The sequence below is a fragment of the Ochotona curzoniae genome, unplaced genomic scaffold (assembly GCF_017591425.1).
Source record: "Ochotona curzoniae isolate NIBS_2020 unplaced genomic scaffold, NIBS_Ocur_1.0 contig_2692, whole genome shotgun sequence".
NCBI lineage: Eukaryota > Metazoa > Chordata > Mammalia > Lagomorpha > Ochotonidae > Ochotona > Ochotona curzoniae.
This window is the reverse complement of record NW_024465556.1, coordinates 222,762-241,852: the sequence shown is the minus strand read 5'-3', so window position 1 is coordinate 241,852 and position 19,091 is coordinate 222,762. Positions and strand designations below refer to the sequence as shown.

General features: G+C 41.1%; 1 protein-coding gene across 2 annotated transcripts in view; it reads right to left on the bottom strand.

Moving 5' to 3' along the window:
* Positions 1-740: 740 nt before the first annotated feature.
* Positions 741-19,091, bottom strand: part of PANK1 (pantothenate kinase 1) — a 58,615-nt gene continuing 40,264 nt past the window's right edge. For both annotated transcript variants that reach the window (XM_040975733.1, XM_040975734.1), the window contains exons 3-7: positions 14,779-15,032; positions 9,541-9,717; positions 8,898-9,021; positions 4,087-4,212; positions 741-2,219 (exon numbers count right to left, since the gene is read on the bottom strand). In XM_040975733.1, coding sequence (XP_040831667.1) covers positions 2,160-2,219; positions 4,087-4,212; positions 8,898-9,021; positions 9,541-9,717; positions 14,779-15,032 — 741 coding nt within the window. In that variant the 3' untranslated portion in view covers positions 741-2,159. The remainder of the gene's footprint in view (positions 2,220-4,086; positions 4,213-8,897; positions 9,022-9,540; positions 9,718-14,778; positions 15,033-19,091) is intronic.

Sequence of the window (19,091 nt, the reverse complement as noted above, 5' to 3'; positions counted from 1 at the left end):
CTATCTGTTGCAGCCATCTGGGGAGTAACCCAGTATGTGGAAGATCTCTCTCTCTGTGTCTCTCTGTCTGTAACACTGCTTTTCAAATAGAAATAAAGTAAATCTTAGAATAAAATAGAACAAAGCGGAACAATAAACCAATCTGTATGTGGCCAAATTTTTATGGATATTTGTATGAATAACTTGTTTCCTTAACTAAACGAATGTTCTCCAGTGTTTATAACAAGATCAAGTGATTTCAGCTAACTAAGACAATAGAACACACCAACTTTGCCCTGATTTCTTCTGCAGAACCATGGTCTGCTATTCCCTGATGAGATAAAGAATGGTAGAAGAGACCACCAAAAGGCACTGTTTATAGTGAGCATGCAGATTTATAACTGAACTTTTTCAAGAACATCTTAGCTGCTTGGATCTTTATTTTACTTTTTTTGAAGACAAAAGTTGACGAAATATTTGTGATTACCAAATTTTGAAACCCCTTCAGAATTAGCAAATATAGCAGTGATAGTTTGGCTTTAAGGAAGCAGTTGTATAAGAAAACAAAGCTATATTTTAAAAAGTTCTTGCATAGGATTATAGCTTCAACTGAATACATGGCCTTTAGACTCTACACACTTAGGGAAAAACCTCAGATTATGAAATGTAGAGTAGCAAAAACACATAGTTATTTTAAGATACAAAGTAGATAACAGGAATACAAGAATTAACAAATGAAAATAACATACACTAAAAACATCACAACAGAAATGGGCTTTATTTCAACCAGATAAGTGAATTCTTCAAGTAACATCAAGTTCTTCAAGTCTTGAAGACGCGCAAATTAAAGCTGGCGCTCCAAAGGCAGAGAGGAAAGACACCTTCTGGAGTAACTGTACTGCCCTTAACAAGTGCCTTTGAACAATACGTCCTACCCAAAAGAGCATTAGAGCTCATGCATTCCCATATCTATACCAGTCCCACATTTGACAGGTACCCTTGATACTTAATGGGCTCTTCCAATTTAAAAATTATATATATGTATATATACATAAAGACATAGATCAGCATCATAAATTATTCTTTAATTTTAGAAACTGGGATTAAAACACAGTTTTCAGTTTAAAATAGTAAAAAGGAAAAAACTTTAAACATTATTATTTAACACGCCTTATTACAAAGCTCCTAGGTACATACATATACAAAAGAAACAGCTAATATTACCTGACACTTCAACCCATGACTTTCCCTACATCTCCTGATAGGAACAGTTAATCTTAATAGAAGACTTTCCCAGATAAATTCCGAATTTCTTGCACAAAGATTTACTGCCATTTATATGATATGCAAAGATGAGGACATTCTAACAGAATATTTCAATTTAATATAGCCTAACATGAACGGACCCAAGAGAACACCACAAGGGATGAGACAAGATTGCATATACTTTTTGGCTTTTGCAGGACTTGTTAAATTTATTAGCACTTTTAGAGTCTTCTGGTCATGGACACTTTTGAGAAGTTTAGCTTTTGCACTTAACTTACAACTGACTTGGTCAGCACCTTGATTGAAATGAACATTAAAGAAAGGTTGTGTGTGGGAGGAAGATTATCTGAAGACACATACAGTGCCAAGGACTCTCTTTTTTCAAGACATTCAGACAGAAAAACAAGACCCCAAAAAGGCATGAACATACAAAAACTAGTGTTCACAGTAAAACATGCCAGATTTGCAGTTTCATTTGAAACCAACAGCAATCATGAAACGTCATGAAAAATATAAGTAAAGGTAAAATCTCCTAGAGGAATTACTAAATGAAGTTAAAATTATCACACTGATCAGTAAACCCCAGAAGAAAAATGAACAGCGCTATTTCAGGTCCTCCTTAAACATCAGAACTTTCCCGAGATAATGCATAAAATTGGTGTGTTTGGCCACGCTGCACAATTTTTTTTTTTTTTTAAATACAGTGTACAGAAAAAACTCTTAGAGTCCCCATTTAGAATCATAAACTCAAAACCTAAGAGTAAAAGCTCAGCTGGAAGAATTTCAAGTTATTTACACAGCAGATTCATCTGTCCTGATGGCTTAGCTTGCATCCCACAGCGACGCTTCGCCTTCTGCAGCGACAGACTCCAGTTCTATGTCCTCACAAGGGCTGGTCCTTCCCCCGCGCATCTCTACTGCTCATCAGTCATTTTGAACAGTTCCAACAGTGCTCCCACAGCTCCAAAATAGCCCTACAAAAACAACGGGAAACAATCGGTTTCATTACCTCTGAACCTTGGCCAAACACCCATTATTTTTAATAATCTTAGGAATGCCACTCCCTAATGTTGTAGAGAAAACAGAAATTTCAACCAGAACCCTTTACCATGAAACATGGTGGGATAACAGCAAGTATACTTGACAGAAGCCCTACTTAATTAGATATATAGTGAACAACATGTGTAAGGGGCTTGAAACAACATCTGGCACATAGGGGCTGCTGAGGCAAGTGTGAGTTGGTTAATATTGTAACTATTTCATTTTAATCTTGGCCCAAAAAAAAAACACTGTTAACCCCCCAGGTTAGAAACAAAAGGCAAATCTCTTTGGCTTTAAAGTATACCTCATGGAAGATAATCCCAAATGTCTCTCAGCCTTAATATAATGTAATCATCATCTAATTATATGTCATGTAAACAAATAAATGGTGACTATCTCTACAAGTTCAGGTAAATTTTTCAAATCTTGTCACAAACCATTGTCCTCGACTTAATTATGCCACAACATAAAATAGATGGAAAATCTTAGAAGCATTTTGCAACCGAATTGCTCTGTATAGTTTCAATTTCTTGACCTACTTTGAGGCAACAAACTGAAAATCACAGAAAAGTCATAACATTCGTAGGTTGCAAAATGAAAATAACTACAGCACACCAATAAACATTCATGTTCAGTAATAGGTCTTGGTCCAATATGAACAGATTGGGGACCAAATGAACATATACACATTTTAAGTTAAAATTAAGTAGTTAAACCAGGGAGATATATTTAAATGACCTTTAGCATTATTTTAATTTCAATCTCCAAAAAACTTACTCTGCTTAAGATCTACTCTTCTCATTTTCTCCACCACCTACAGTCTCTCTAATCAGTATACTGACTCTCTGCTTCTTTGAGTTTAAATGTTTCAGATGCCACATATTGGTTAGAACATGTGGTACCTGCATTTATCTCACTTATCTTACTTGGCATATTGTTCTTTAATTCCATCCAGGTTGTCACCAATGACCGAAGTCTTTTCTTCATAAACCCAAATGTATGTCATGGGGTACATGTATCAAATTTTTTTAACCCATTCATCTGCTGACGGACACCTGGATTGATTCCATCAGCTTTGCCATTGTATGTGCTGCTACGAGGAACATGTGAGTGCAGAACTTCTTGGACACCCTGATTTAAATTTTTTAAGCAGAGATGGACCTTTGGTCGTGTGTTTACACACTGGGTCACTACAGTCTGATACTGAACCTCGTTTCAAGATGCCTGGATTTGCATCCTAGCTGTGATCCCAGTTCCAGCTTCCTGCTAACCTGCACCTGCTGGTAGGAAGCTCAAGTAGATGGGCCTGTCTCCTCACACAGGAGATGTGGCTTGGGTTGCCCGGTTCTAAGCATTAGTCTAGCCAAGCAGTACACAGCTATACCACTATTTGTGAAGTGAATCAGCAGTTGAAGCTCTTTCTCTGTTTGTTTGTTTTTTTTTTTTGTCTGCCTATCAAATAAATTTTAAAAAGATTTAAAAGTTGTTCATTAAAATCTTTGGGTAAATACTCAGAAGCAGAATTGTTGGATCACACATACAGTAATTTTATTTGGGTTTTTGGAGAAATTTTCCATTGTGGCTATACCATTTACGTTCTGATTAGCCAACAACCAGTCCCAATTATCGGGTAGAGGGCTTCCCTTCGAAACGGAATGTTTTACACATTGTATATGGATACAAAATTCAAATGACAACTTTTCTACTTTTCTAATTTTAAAACTAAGAGAACTCCTCATGAATTAGACAAACTCAAATACCCTCCACATAGGACGTGAGCTCTGTGAAACCTCAACTTACCTCATGTTCTAAAAATAGAGCTTTTAGTTGTCCTTTGGACCAAAAGTCCATGGCATACGCAAGCAGCTTCATGGAGACCATATTGATTCTGAGAAAATTGCCAACAAACACAACTCTGTCAATATTCTGGAAAAAAAAAAGATTAACAAACAATTGAACCATTGTATAAAAAAAGCACTTAGCAAAAACACAGCATCATCACATAGAACTGTGCAAAGTGAATTATTTTTTTTCTTTAAGCAGAACGATTTTAGCATTTCCAGATGAAACTGAACAAATGTCATGGTGTATTCCACAGATTTGCTGATCAGGGCAGAAACTGATAGTGTGCATACTGGCAGGAGTTAAGTCAGAGCGCCTCGGGTTCTGACACAAAATTCACCTCCCAACCCATGTACACAAAATTATTACTGGAGTTCAAGTTCAGCTAAATTTCTTGTGCATTCCCTCAATTCCCCAAACTCTCAGTTTAAAATACCATTACAACCAGTTGGTAAATAAAACAGCTGTGGCATGGCTGATTCCTCTAGTGGGTTTCCTCAGTATATTCTATCCCAAACACTGGGATTCCAAAAAGAAACATTACTCAGTATCTGCCCTCAGGATAGATGATGGAATATCCCATGTGGTCAACACATGAGTTAAAACATGCCAACAAAAATACACTGTAATTTTTGCCATCATGGACACGGATTTGCATTCTGAACACAGACTCACGGACATTCCTATCCTGTCCATGCAGACATGCTTTAAGTCCCATAAGTCTGCAGCACTAGTGCACTCACAGAATTTCCCATTCCCGCTCTGCCTCTTAAGCTTAAACCTGAGTTCAGCCTGTCTGCCATGCAGAGGCTGCCCGCCACTCACTCACTCACAGAGCTGGGTTGTCATGGTCACTCTCACCAAAGGCAAGAGAATCTTGAAAGTTGGCATGATTTTCTCTTCAGTCTATCAGGAATAATCAGTGTCTGGGAACTTGACTTTGTAACTGGTGAAAGTTTTAACAACACGTGTTCATGAAGCCATTAGCCACTGAAAACCTTTTATGGGTGGAGGAGTGTTCTTAGTAAGTTTCCTTAAGAAAGAACTACAGCCACAGAGCACCTAGGATAAAAAGTGGCAAGCAATACTTGAAGAAACTAAGATTAAGGAGGGATTTAAAGACATTTAAGTGTTTTGCCCTTCTCCCAAATGAGAGCTCCATGTTAGGACACGCTCAAGACCCAGTCCTTTATTATCCTGGTAGAAAGTCAGAAAAAGTGACACTGAAAGCTGACTGGCATTCCATGTTTCAAATAAACTCCAAATGGCTTAAAGATGTAAATGTTTAAAAAAAAAAGAGAGAGAGAGATAGAGAAAAACATGAGAGAATTCTTTTTAAAAGTAATGTAAAATAGAAGAGATATAACAATCAGAACCCATTGAAAAAAGACTGATACATTTACTTAAAAATGTAAACATTTAGTGGAGGGGGAAAAAACATCACCACAAACAAATCCAAATGGGAAGCAATAAATAGAAAATAATTCAGTGTATATCACATAAAGCGGATTTGATATCTAACTGATAAAGCATTCCTACAAATCAATAAGAAAAGCCTAACAATCCAATAGAGAAATAAGTGGACAGTATTAGTAAATTCTTCACAGACACACAATGGGAATACTAATGATGACTATTAAACACATGAAACATGTTCAGCCTCACTTATAATAAGAAAAATAAAAATTAATTCCCAAATAAGACACTATTTCTTACCTATTATATTGGGAAAGATAGGGGAAAATGTCTGGTAACCTTCCTAGGGAAACCTCTACTCCCTGTACTCTTATACTGTGCTTTGTGGGAATATAAATTAGATTTAGCTTCACAGAAGAAATTTGATAAGTTATGATCAACATATCTTTTCATTCAGCAATTTTTCTTCTAGGAATTTATCCTCTATAGTATTTTATATATATATATATATATATGAAAGCAAAATAATGTTTGTATATGGAAAGTATGAGCATGTTTATGCTACATACAAGTATTTTAAACACTTTTCATTTATTTGAGACAGACACACAGACAGAGAGGGACAGACAGACAGTGGAAACTCCCTTTTGCTGGCTCATCCCCCAAGTTCCTGCAATGGCCAGGACTGGGGACAGGCCAAAGCAGGAAGCTGGGGAAACAACCCAGTTCTCTCACATGGGTAGCAGGTATGCAGCTACTTGAGCCATCACCTGCTGCCTCTCAGGGGATGCATGAGCAAGGTATCAGGAGCAGAGCCAGGACTCGAACCCAGGTACTTCAATACGGGATGTAGACATCCAGTGGGCCAGATAACTGCTCCTGCAGATCTCTCAATAAACAGCAAAAGACTAGAAAGACCTTAAGCATCATTAGAAAACTGATCAACTCAATAAATCAATATGTTATGGATGCTATCTAGTTGTTAAAGGATGAAGAAATTTTAAATATAGTCTCAAGATACAGTATACAAGAAAGAGACAATAGTTTCAGAGGTGCTTATTGAGGTATGAATGATAGAACAAAATAATACCTGGTATTTCCTGTGTAGAATTAACAGAGAGAGACAGAGATGGAGTAGGAGAGAAAAGCAGAGGAAAGAGGAAGAATGTTGAGATAAAGCCTGTGTGAATAGTTCTTGATAAATGATGAGTCTGAGATGATGGATATGTGGGGGTTCTTCAGACTGTTCTCTCTGTATGCTTACTAATTTTCATAATAAAAATTGCTAAAGCATGATGCAGAATAGTACATACAGAGTATGATATGTAACTATATTTTTTAAAAAAGCTTTTACAAAACATGAATGTTCTACAGTTTTCTACTTCTAGAAGGATGTTATTTATCCCATGTTGCATACAGCTTAGGGTGGAAACAGACAACGTGTAGCTTAGCTTGTCTCCAGCAGTGCATGCTGGAGACAGATGTGGAAATGGTGACGTATATCCATGTATGATCTTCTACTTTTGGAACTATGCGTCACATGCTTATAATATCTACTCAAATAAGAAAATGTGAAAGTGAAGGAAGAATTTCACGGGGTCCTAGTAATCGCAGAAAAAAATATTTAGCAAATATTATGTACCTCTCTGAAATGACTACAATCAAAACTTCTTGACTGAGTGGCTCCAGACAGCAAAGCAAGGAGTGAAGACCTTGGTCACTGCTCTCCCAGGGAAACACGATGCTGCCAGGGGCTGGTGCACTGAAGGGCCTGGCCTGACTCCATCTTTTGGACTGAGCCTCTGCCCAAAGGCAATAAGTGAATTGCCTTCAACTCTAAAGAAACAGCTAAAAGTTAACTCAAACCTGTGTAGTATATGCCTACGTTGTCACACAAGCACTTCTTCTGTACTCCAACAATAAGTGGCATTGAAATGGAAATCCAAAGTGAAAAATAAATTCAGCTGTACTCCCCCTTATGGAGTATGCCACTCATGAAAAGACCAACTGGCTCACTCCCATGAGTAGCGCAAGGCAGAAGTCAGCTCTGTGAAAAGCAAGGCAAAGGGCTAGTGGCCTTTGGGGCAAAAGGTGTTTCATCTCATTGACCTTTGAGTGTAGCCAAGTACACACAAATTAGTCTTAGGACTTGTTTTGCTACTTGGGAAAACAACCTTTAAAGATTATTAGAACAAACCTCATGACTGCAGTGGACTTTGGAAAGCCACACATCCAGAATCCTCTTTTATCTGCATATCATCCTCCCATTAACACTGCCTCGAAACCGAAGACTTCCAAAAAGTTAGGACCCCGATCCTCAGGCCCGCAACTCCTCTAATCAATGTCAGGATGGAGGATGTCTCTTTTGTAATCCCAGAGCTCAAATGCAAGGTTGACATCTGCCTATCTTAAAGCCTTATGTCTCCATTATTTACCACTCAGATGTGTGTGTGTGTGTGTGTGTGTGTGTGTGTGTGTGAGAGAGAGAGAGAGAAAGAGAGAGAGAGAGAGAGAGAGAGAGAGAGAGAGAGAGAGAGAGAGAGAGAGAAGGTTCAAAGAGTGAAACAGAAAATTCCTCAAGCTGAATGGTCATCATTTGAGCCTCTGTTCATTAGGAATATTTTTATCAAAAATCACACTTTGAAAATTCCATTCTAATGCTACTGAGATTCCTTAATACTTTTATTACCTGTCCCTTGCCCCAACTTCTCTTTTCTATCTTCCTAACACATCTCAGTGAGAAGACAGCTGTTTTACTTTATGTCTTATATTTCAGAAAAAAAAAGCGGGGGGGGGGGGGTTCCATTATTTCTACGGCAGTTTTGCAGTGTTTCTAACATATGAACAAAGCTTTCTCCATCACCAGCTCCAACCCTTTGGGAGCATGGGGCTCTGGCTGGCCCCAGCTGTAGCGTGCTCTCTGTGCTTTGATAGCCCTGTACAATGCTGCTTGAACTCCATGCCACAAGGCAACACTGTAAAGAAGCTGAAAGCAGAGAGAATATCAAACATTGCAAAGGGAGCAGCTCATCTGCAGTGATTCGCAAGGAATGCCCAGCACTTTCCCTCAAATTTCACTGGGCCCATAGCAATAATAATGGTTAGAGGAGCTGCGGCAGGGGTTGCGATTTGCGCATGCTTTCACAGTAAAATAGTTATGATTTGTCATTCACTGTTTACTTAATAAAACACAAACTTGTCGTCCTCTCCCAACACACACACAGCATTCCCACTGCAAAAGGTGCGACTGCATCAGAAAGCCGGTTTCCCAAGGACATGTGGTTTTGAAGCAGTCAATAGCTGCCACCATGCCAGGATGATGTGGCTTTCCCTGGGTTAAGTAAAGGCCTTACCTCATTCAATGCACACATCCGAGCAATGGAGCCAATGTTGTTGGTGATGGTGACCAATGTGGCCCGGGCGAGGTCTTCTTTGCTGATGGAATCACGCTTTTCTTTACTCATCATGTTGCCAAAGCTATGTTGGAAATATTAGCGAGAGTGTTCAAAATCATCCTCAGGCAGAGCCCAGGCTTCCACCACGGTGCAGCAGAAAGCTCTATGAAAAACTATGTTCGTACACAAAAGACCTGATTTTGCTGCCATGGTTTATGAGCAGACAGGATTACGATATGGATGGCTGGATGCCCTTTTCTTAAAAGGGACAAAATAGCAATGGTTATTAATGGGGGGGAGGGGGGTTTGGGGAAAATTTTTTTAATGCCTCCAGAAATCTGGACCACAAAAGGATGGGGAAAACAGCTAGAGTTTTCCAGAACCTTCTTTCAAAGTTGCCTTATTTTAAGCACACGCATCAAGAGTTAAAAATCTCAGTGCTTCATAGAGGGCAGGAGATCAAGTCTGAGCTCCCATACAATGGATGATTGCACCAGGCTGGTGGGATGACAGTTTCAAAAGGAACTAGCTGCTTGGCCAGGGTGGAGAGGCTGCCTCGTGTGAAACCACTACTGACTGTTCCTGGCTATTTAGTTTCTACCTGGATGCTACAGCAGATCCTTGCAGGCCAAATCGTTCATAGTCTCCTCCGTAAATGTCCTTCACCAGCTTATCAACATTGGTGCTGTCGCCTTTAGCTGCCATTTCCAGGGCTTCTTCAAAGGTCTCACAACCAGTCAGCAAGCAACATAGGCCTAGGAATGTTCCACCTCCAAGACTGAAGGAACAATAAGGTTTATTTTTAAATTTGACTATAAGATATGCCCACCCAGGTCCCCAATGACACCAAGCTTGTTCATATGGGCTAATAAAATCTGCAGAAATACAACAAGGCACTTGAAAAAAAGTGCTAGGGTGCAAAAGAACTTCCAAGTCGATTGGCTAAAAAAATAAATAAATAAATAAAAATAATAAAAGCTCGAGACTAAGCATCAAGGAAAAATGTGTCTCTAAATTTGAGAACAGAAGCAGAGAAAGATTCTCAACTGATTTCTGTTGTGAGACCTTCAGCTAGCCACTGTCCTAAGAGCGTCTTTCAACCCTCACACCTGCAGAGTGGGATCAGGTGATGAGCTCATTCACCGAGCTAATGTGAAAGCAGCATATAACCAGAAAAAGGACTGCTAGAAAAAAGAAATTGTATGCAGCTGAATACAAATGCTAGGAAACTGTGCACATAGTCCACAACCGTGGAGCCAAGCCCCTACTGACAGGGCAGGCTTCGAACTCGGCCAGGAGTAGACAGCCCAAGAGCTGCCCTGCAGCTGTCCTTGCCTCTCCAGCATAGACTATCTCTATCTCATTGAACCTCCTCAGAGATTTCTAGAGGGAAATCACTGATCTGCTTTGAGTGGTTTTTTTCCAGAACACTCTAGAAAAGTGTAATAATATTTTTGCTCACCACTCAGCTGAAAAACATAGTTAACAAAGAACATAAAATGACTCCTATGCTTGAAATATATTTTAAAGTTTTTCAATTATTTGGGTGGGGGAAGCTCCTCTAAAAGAGTCTTTTTAGATTAAATTGGAAACAAATTGTGCTGAGGAAGAGAAGTGGTATGAGGAGGTTGGGAAGGAAAATCCTTATACCTATGGAACTGTATCATTTAAAAAAAAAAAAGAAAATTATGCTAGCAGAGAAAGAAATCAATTTTGTTTTAATGTTCAAGGTATCTAATGGAAAGAAAAACAGATTCGGAGTAAAGCTATGAGCAGGGAACTCCTGCAGGAAAAAGAGCCCTGAGTCCTCAAGTTATGGCCATGGGCCTCATGTACCATGTGGAAGAACAAATGGAGAACTGCTTATGTCAGTCATCTCTGAATCCCTAAAGACCTGCTAGCTCTGGGCATTGGCTTTTAATTCTAAGAAAAAAAAAATCAAATTGGGAATAAAGCTATTTTTGAGCTACATTAGAAAAGAGAAAATTTTGAAGAAATGATATTTGCTATTAATAACAGGCATGTAGTTATTAAAGCTACACCTAAAGGGAAACTGTACTATTCTTCCAAAATTATGATTCTTACAAAAATACCTAAATGGCAATGATGATGACTTTTCCTGAGAAACCCTACAGGGAGTCAACACCAGTAGCAGTTACCCAGACTTGAGGTGCAGTGCAATGAGGAAACAGAGCTGTAAGCACATTATGGCATTAACTACTGTCACAGCAGAAATTTGAGATTGCCTTTTAAGAAAGTTTACCACATGTCATGCTATACGTTTTTTTTTTCAGCTTATCCTACACAGGATTTAATGCAAATATGGTTTGGTTTGTGTTTTTGTTTCCTTCCTGTGTAGTTTCAAACAAGTTAAGTCTTTGCTCATTTTTCTAGTTTCTAAACACCTTTCTTCCTCTTACAGGCTCACTTTTGGTAAGCAGGCATCAGGGCCTTCCACATCCTCCTTTAAATGTAGGCAATTCAGGACATTGGCTGACTTAGAAAGAAGGTAGCTTATCAACCGATGCATTGCAATAAGTGAAAAAGGACGAGAGCCTTGTACAACTGGCCGATGACTGATGACTCCAGAGGAAGAACTGGAGCTGAATGGTGAAAGCAAGCATGCATTGGTACAGCTGGGACTCTGCAGAGAGGAGGGAGCAAGGCACGCCCAGAGTCAAGGGTCTCCCAGCACTTTGGCGATAGGCTTAGCCTAGTAGTCATTATTTAATCCACTGTTTTTCATGCTCACAACCATACATCTGTTTGTTTAGGCAGACATACAATTAAACACTTGGTATGCCACAGACAAAAACATTTTAAAAACAAAACACTCTTTAATTACTTTTTGTGCTCTTAGAAGATTCCAAAATGCTGTCATACTATCATTTACACCTAAGTTTCAAAATTCCTTTTTTTTTTAAAAAGATTTATTTATTTTTATTGAAAGGCAGATATACAGAGAGGAGGAGAGACAGAGAGGAAGATCTTCTGTCTGATGGTTCACTCCCCAAGTGACCGCAACGGCTGGAGCTGAGCCAATCCGAAGCCAGGATCCAGGAGCTCTTCCAGGTCTCCCACGTAGGTGCAGGGTCTCAAGGCTTTGGGTCGTACTCAACTGCTTTCCCAGACCACAAGCAGGGAGCTAGATGGGAAGCAGGGCCGCCAGGATTAGAACCGGCGCCCATATGAGATCCCGGGCGTGTTCAAGGCGAGGCCTTTAACCACTACACTATCGTGTATTCTTCTTTCAACAGGCTATCCATTCTAACAGTGCCAGCAGAGAAGTACTATTTTCTTCCATGGACTTCTATAAGAGATCTGTGGCTGTGTCACTAAACATATGTTACTACCAATCTGGGATGCATAAAATTACACTAACACCATGTCGGAAAGAAAATTCTAGCCTTTAATGGAATGGCTTCCCACAAGTAAGAATGTTAAATGGGAAAACAGGGTATAATAAATAATGAAAACCTAGAGTGACAGCTTTCAGTTCATAAGAGAGCAGCAAAACATAACTCGGGTTGCTTTGATCGGTGATTCCCAAGCGTGCTCCATACACCAACATCCACCACTGTTCTCAAGCGTTCCCATTACAGGCTGTCTAACTTAGTTCAAAAGAAATCTCTGGCTGAACAACTCTAGTTGGATGAGGATGAAGGGTCCCACAGACTTGATATTTCCTACTCCTGCCCCGCCTGTGGCAGCCCTTGACAGGGTTCTAGTGTTGACTGCAGGCTTCTGTAGAACATTTGCAAAAGTTGGAGAACTTCTAGGGGAGCTTGGATTTACTGACAGGATTTAGTGACCCTTGCAGAGTACCAGTCACTAGTGGGAATTTACCATGATATAAACATACAGGGAATTTAAAGACATGAATACATGGCTACTGAAAGCCAAATACTACAGCTAGCTCCTTTGCAGCTATTCCAAATGACCCAGATTGCCAGAGCCCTCTGGTATGAGTAATTCATGAAGTGTTTATTAATAATATTTTAGATTCATCGAATTGTGAGAAATATATGGCTTTTGGCTACCTTGGACTAGCCTCACCAGTTTAATTATACCTTCTCCTGGGAAAAAGTCTGTAGTTCCTTAAAACTTAGTCCTTTGGCCCTGGCACGGTGGCCTAGTAGCTAGAGTCCTAAGTTTGCACTTGCAGGGATCCCAAATGGGTGCCCATTCATATCCCAGTTGTTCCATGTCCCTTCTAGCTCCCTGCTTGTGGTCTGGGAAAGCAGTCAAGGATGGGCCAGAGCCTTGGGACCTTGCGCCCATGTGGGAGACTAGAAGAGGCTCCTGTCTTCGGATCAGCGCAGCTCCAGCCGTTGCGATCACTTGCAGAGTAAATCAGTGGACAGAAGATCTTCCTCTCTGCATATCTGACCATTCAATATAAATAAATAAATCTTAAAAAAAAAAAGGAGCTGTCCCTCATCAAGATATTTCCCTCTAAGTAAAACCAGCTTAGCTGAAATGCTGAAGTCTCAAACACTCCTGACAATTTCTTAAGGCCACACGGTCAGTTTTCTTATTTCAGCAATAAGCTTAGTAGTATTGTTAGATTCCTGTGTGATGTAGGTTTGTGTACTCTCAGTGAATGTACACCTAGCAGCAATTAATGTGTTTCCATGCACATATATGAATGGCAGGTTTTCTCAAATTAGCATCATTGAACTCTGAGGTCAATAACGGGGGTGTGGGAGGCTGGTCTTATGCACTGTGGGATTTTATCAGTATTCCTGAACTCTACCTACTGGATCCCAGGAGTACCTCCCCTCTAGTTATGATAACCCCAAAAAGGCCCTGTCATTTATCTTCCCCTTCTGAGAGAGGAAACCACTGATTTCTGTAAACGCATCACAAATTACAGAATCAAATTACAGTGCCTGCCTCCTAATGGATCAATAACAGTGCAGAATTTCAGTGCTAGATACATTCATGAAAACATCTAAGAAACAATCTCGAAAGCGTGCTGGTGCTTGGGGTGCCTTGCGGCAGCTCCTATGGGGGTGCTACTTTGAGCCTGCTGCTCTGCTTCTGAACCAGCTCCCTGCTAATGCACATTGCAAGGTGGCAGATAACGGGCCAAGTACGGGGGGGCTTTGTCACTCATGTGGGAAGTCTGGATGGAGTTCCTGCTCCTGGTTGCCGCCTAGATCAGCCCTAGCTGTTGTGGGCATTTGGGGGAGTGACTCAGAGGTTGGAAGACCTCTTTGTTCCTCTACCTCTCAAATAGATCTTTATAAACTAATTAAAAAAAAAACCCTTCATGGAAATGGAGACACTATAAAACAGAGAACCTATTCAGTATCTCTCTTTTATCAAATAGAATGGTTTCAACCTAATACCTCAAAGTGCAATCCACATGGCTGTGGCATCTTAGGTTGTCATTCCAAAAAACGGGTTCTGAGGCTCAGTCAGTTGAAGAAATGCTGAGCACCAAATCTTTTTCTTACGAGTACGGAAAACCTGTTTATTTTTGTTAAAACCGGTGTTTCTCAAAGATTTCTGACTGCAGATCCTTTCACAGTGAACTCCCTAGGACAGGAAGTTTAGATGGTCTTGAGCCATGCGTGCACTAAAACTCCCGCGTGGGAGTCGCTGTCAGCCGGTGAGACCTGGGATGAGTCCCTGAATCTCACCTTTCTCCTGGCCCCACCTAGCCGTTGCAGGCATCTAAAGGAATGAACCAGTGGAGGCGAGTGCTTGTTCTTAAATAAATAACTTAAAAATGTGTTCAAGATAAGCAACATTTTACTAGAAACTTGTCATCATGGGAGTTAAATGGATTTAAGCATAAAAAGGTTTGTCTAAAAATGCAAAATAAGTTTACCTGGTCCCTGTAACTCTTTTATAGTTGTCCTTGGAGTACACTGCTAGAATGCTGACACCCGAGCCCATGTTAACCAGCAACATAGGGTATGGGTTATCAAGGCAGTACGGCTTTTTTTGACACAATTCAGGGTTTGTGGGATTTTCAAAATAGTAACATTCTGGTTTGCCATTGAAGCCAACGGAGTCGACGTATAGCAGACCCTGAATGAGACAGTCCAGTTCATCCAGTTTGTGCAGCTGCAGGTCAGCAATCTGAAAGAGAACAAATCCTCGTGAGATGCTGTGGCCACTTCAGGGAAAACGCCAGAAGTGTCAGCATGACCTCACACTAAGGCTCACCTCCCAAACATGGAAACACCCTTGACACGCCAAGCTGAAAAATATGGCTGGTGATCAGTCTCTCCACCCTGAGTGGCCCTGCTAAAGGAGTGTGTCTGGCTGCTGGAACTGCATCCACCAGTGTGTGGAATGGGTTGACCAGTAGTCCCAGAGATGGTCTGTGTGACCCTGTATAGCAACAGGGTCTTTGTGGATGTAACTAATTTAAAGCTCTAAAGCCTCCATGATCACCTTAGATTATCTGGCCTGGCTCTAAATGCAATGAGCATCCTTGAGGCATAGAGAAGGTCTAAAAGACATGGAGGTGAATACCATGTGGGGATGCAGAGACTGGAGTGGAGCCGTGCAAACTAAGGGATGCCGACAGCCAGCAGAAGCTGCACTAGGCAAGGAATACACTCTCCCCAAGAAGTCTCTGAAGGAAATACTGGTCCCAGAAGCTCTAAACAGACATATTTTGATTCAAGCCACTGAATTCCCAGTAATTTAGCATAGCAGCTGGAGGAATCTCAGATGGGAGTCGTACGGGGTGTCACTTGTGCAGGACGAGCATGAGCAGAGAATATTCAGAATGCAGTTGAAGTCCTTCAGTTCCTCAGCAGGGCATGAGGTCCTGAGGGCCTGGGAGCTGCGGGCAATCTTCTACGCGCCCACAAGTCCTAGCTACGCTTTTCCCTGGACTGGACCCTGTAGTTAGAATTGTAATTAGAACTGGCTTCTAATTTAAGCTCGAAAACTCACTGCACGGAAGGAACATCCCAGAGCTCAGTTTTCTCATCTGTAAAATGGTCACAACAGTGCCTCCAGCATGGTGCTTCTGTAAAGATGACATGCCATGTGGGCTTGGTGCCTAGGAATGCTGGCTCTTTTGTTAATAGCTGAGTGGCTCCAGACTGTGCTCCCCTGCTCCTATCAGACAACTCTCATTCTCCTAGGCATGGAGGGCAAATGGGGAATGAGGAAGTTATGAGCCAGCCTCTGGGGCCAGTGGTCATTGTGTAGCATCAAAGGTTTAATTCCTGTTTTTTTACTGCAATAGTACCGCTCGCTCAAAGGTCTGGGGTGTGACGACATTTTATGAAGAAAAAACAAGACAGAATAAAATAAAAACCTTAACATGAAATCAAATCAAGGTGGAAAAAGCTTATAATTATTACAATTTTGAAAGATCTCTTTAAAAAACAGTATTTGTTACATGTCAAACCACTGTGTTAGACTATTTAACTGTAGATATAGATATTAGATATAAATAACACACTTATTAAGTTTGTTCTGTGGTCAAAATTCTGTGGAATTGGGCAATAAGATGAGGGTCGCTATGCTTGGTATATGCTTGCAATGAAGAAATCTCAACTGAACATGAACTGTGGTCACGCAACACGGTGGAGGAATCCACCATGGGGGAGGGTTATGGGAGGGGTGGTAGGAATCCCAGTACCTATAAAACTGTGTCACATAATAAAAAAAAAAATCTGTGGAATCTATGCATTTTTCCCTAAGTGACAGCAAATATTTCACAGTGACTTGATGCTCTGCTCTTTGCAATGCTATGCTGGGCACTGCTTCTAGGACCTGGAAATAAGCAGATGCAAATACTAGACCGAGATATTTCACCCCAAAGACATTATCTTTACAACGAAACTTATCAGATGAAAACTTTAAACTCCATCACTCATCTGCATTTACTGTTAAACAAAATGCTCTGAATCTATATTACCAAGTAGGATTAGAATAGTTTACCAGAGGCATGTGTGATGGTTCAATTGATTCAACCTTCAGCAGCAAGTGTGGGCATCCCATATGGGTGCCAGTTCATGTCCTGGCTGCTCTACTTCCCTTCTAGCTCCTGGCTTTTGGTATGGGAAAGCAGTAGAAGATGGCCCAAAGTCTTTGGCCTCCACATGGGAGATCTAGAAGAAGCTCCTGGCTTTGGATCGGCTCAGCTCCAGCTACTGCAGCTATTTGGGCAGTGAGCCAGCAGATGGAAGATTTTTCTGTTATTAAATCTTCCTAATTAAAAAAACAGATAGTTTACCAGCCAAGAGGTAGAAGTATTTTACTGATACATGGAAACAAATATCTTGGATCACACTTGGTGACAAAGTAAGTGTGTTCTATGAATGGTTTCAAACCTTTCCTTTTATAGCAGGCAGAACTTGGAGTTGTGATGCAGGCGAATGTTTGCTCCACTGAACACTCTACCAGTATAAAAACTGTTGCACCCAACGCGATGGCCTAGTGGCTAAATCCTTGCCTTGCATACACTAGGATCCCATGGGGCACTGGTATGTCTCCCAGCTGCTCCACTTCCCATCCAGCTCCCTGCTTGTGGCCTGGGAAAGGAGTAGAGAGAAGATAGTCCAAGGCCTTGAGACCCTGCACCTGTGTGGGAGACCTGGAAGAAACTCCTGGCTCCTAGCTTGAATTGGCTCAGCTCCAGCCATTGCAGCCACTCTGGGAGTGAACCAGTGAACAGAAGATCTCTGTGCCTATTTCCGTCTGTAAATCTGTGTTTCCAATAATAAATAAATAACAATTGGGGCACCTACAAGATCAGAGTGGGACACAACAGTTCACAGTCCTTTTCTGTCCTCCCATACTATGCTACCTTCCATGGCACTCCCAGCACCAGTTGCATTCTGCATTTTTCTCTGGTTCATCCACAAGCACCCTCAGCAGCATGCTCAAAAGCCTACCCATAATCACTGCTTAGTGTAGAGAAAGTATGGGGCCTGGGCCACTTGGAATGCTTACATTCCCTCTCACAGTGCCCGGGATTAAGTCCTTGAGTCCTCCACTTCCAATCCAGCTTTCTGCTGATGCACCTGAGAGATAGCGCATCACGGTGCAAGGACTTGGGCTGCTGGCACCCATGAAAGAGATCGGCTTCTGCTTTGGCCTGGCCCTTGTCCTCGCAAGGCATTTGAAGAGAGAATCAGAGAATGGAAGATCTTTCTCTCTCTTTGCCTAGATTACCTCTAGGATCACGTCAGTTAGCAATTTCATCAGCCAGTTTTGAACTGAAAGGTGGGAGCCTACTTAAAAATTAATCCGAGGGTCACCCGCAATAATCACAAGCATAGACAGTGACACAGTCCATCTGGCTGGGCATCCTGACTACACTAGGGAGAAGCACCTAGGAAGGCACATCAACAAAGCACAGGCCTCTTTGATGTGAAAGGAAACGTTCTGATTTCACATTTCCGTTCAAATCCGTTTCAAATACAGTGGCAGCAGCACACACACATATCTCCCCTCTGCTTGTCATTAAGGGATGGGCATTTCAGAAGCCTGGGCTGAGCAGAATCTCAGCCCAAAGAGGAATAAAGATACCAGTCACTTTGATCTAGCTCTCTCTCTGAAGCACTCATTATCTGGAAAAAGCACAGGCTCCCCAAAATGTGGGCATGGCTACATGGGTTTTCACATAGGTCTTTCGAAATTCAGAATAAACTGAGAATGAACCCTCAGACCTTAAGTTCGTTAGAACTGAATCAACTGCTTTGGAAAACAAGCTTAAAACAAGTTAGGAGTCTGCTGACCAGGAAACATTTTTTTCTCTGGACTCAGTTTTCTTTTTACTGTGATAATCAAACTCAAATTGCCTAAATGAGATGGTAAAAGAACAGAATGATGGGAGTTGTAGCAAAAGATCCAACTTGTATATATTCAAAGTTCACCTCTACCAGGCTAGTACAGTGGCATAACAGACTGAGCTTCACAAGTGATGGGCATCTGTTCAAATCCTGGTTGCCTCACTTCCAATCTGCCTCTCTGCTAATGCTGGGAAAGCAACAGAAGATGGTGTAAATGCTTGGATCCCCTAAACCCACATGGGAGATCCAGAAGAAGCTCCAGGCTCCTGTGTTCAGCTTGGTCCAACTGTGGCCATTGTGGCCATTTTGGGAGTGAACCAGCAAACGGAATACTCTCTGCTATGTAACTCTCTCTGAAGCTGCTTTTCTAATAAAT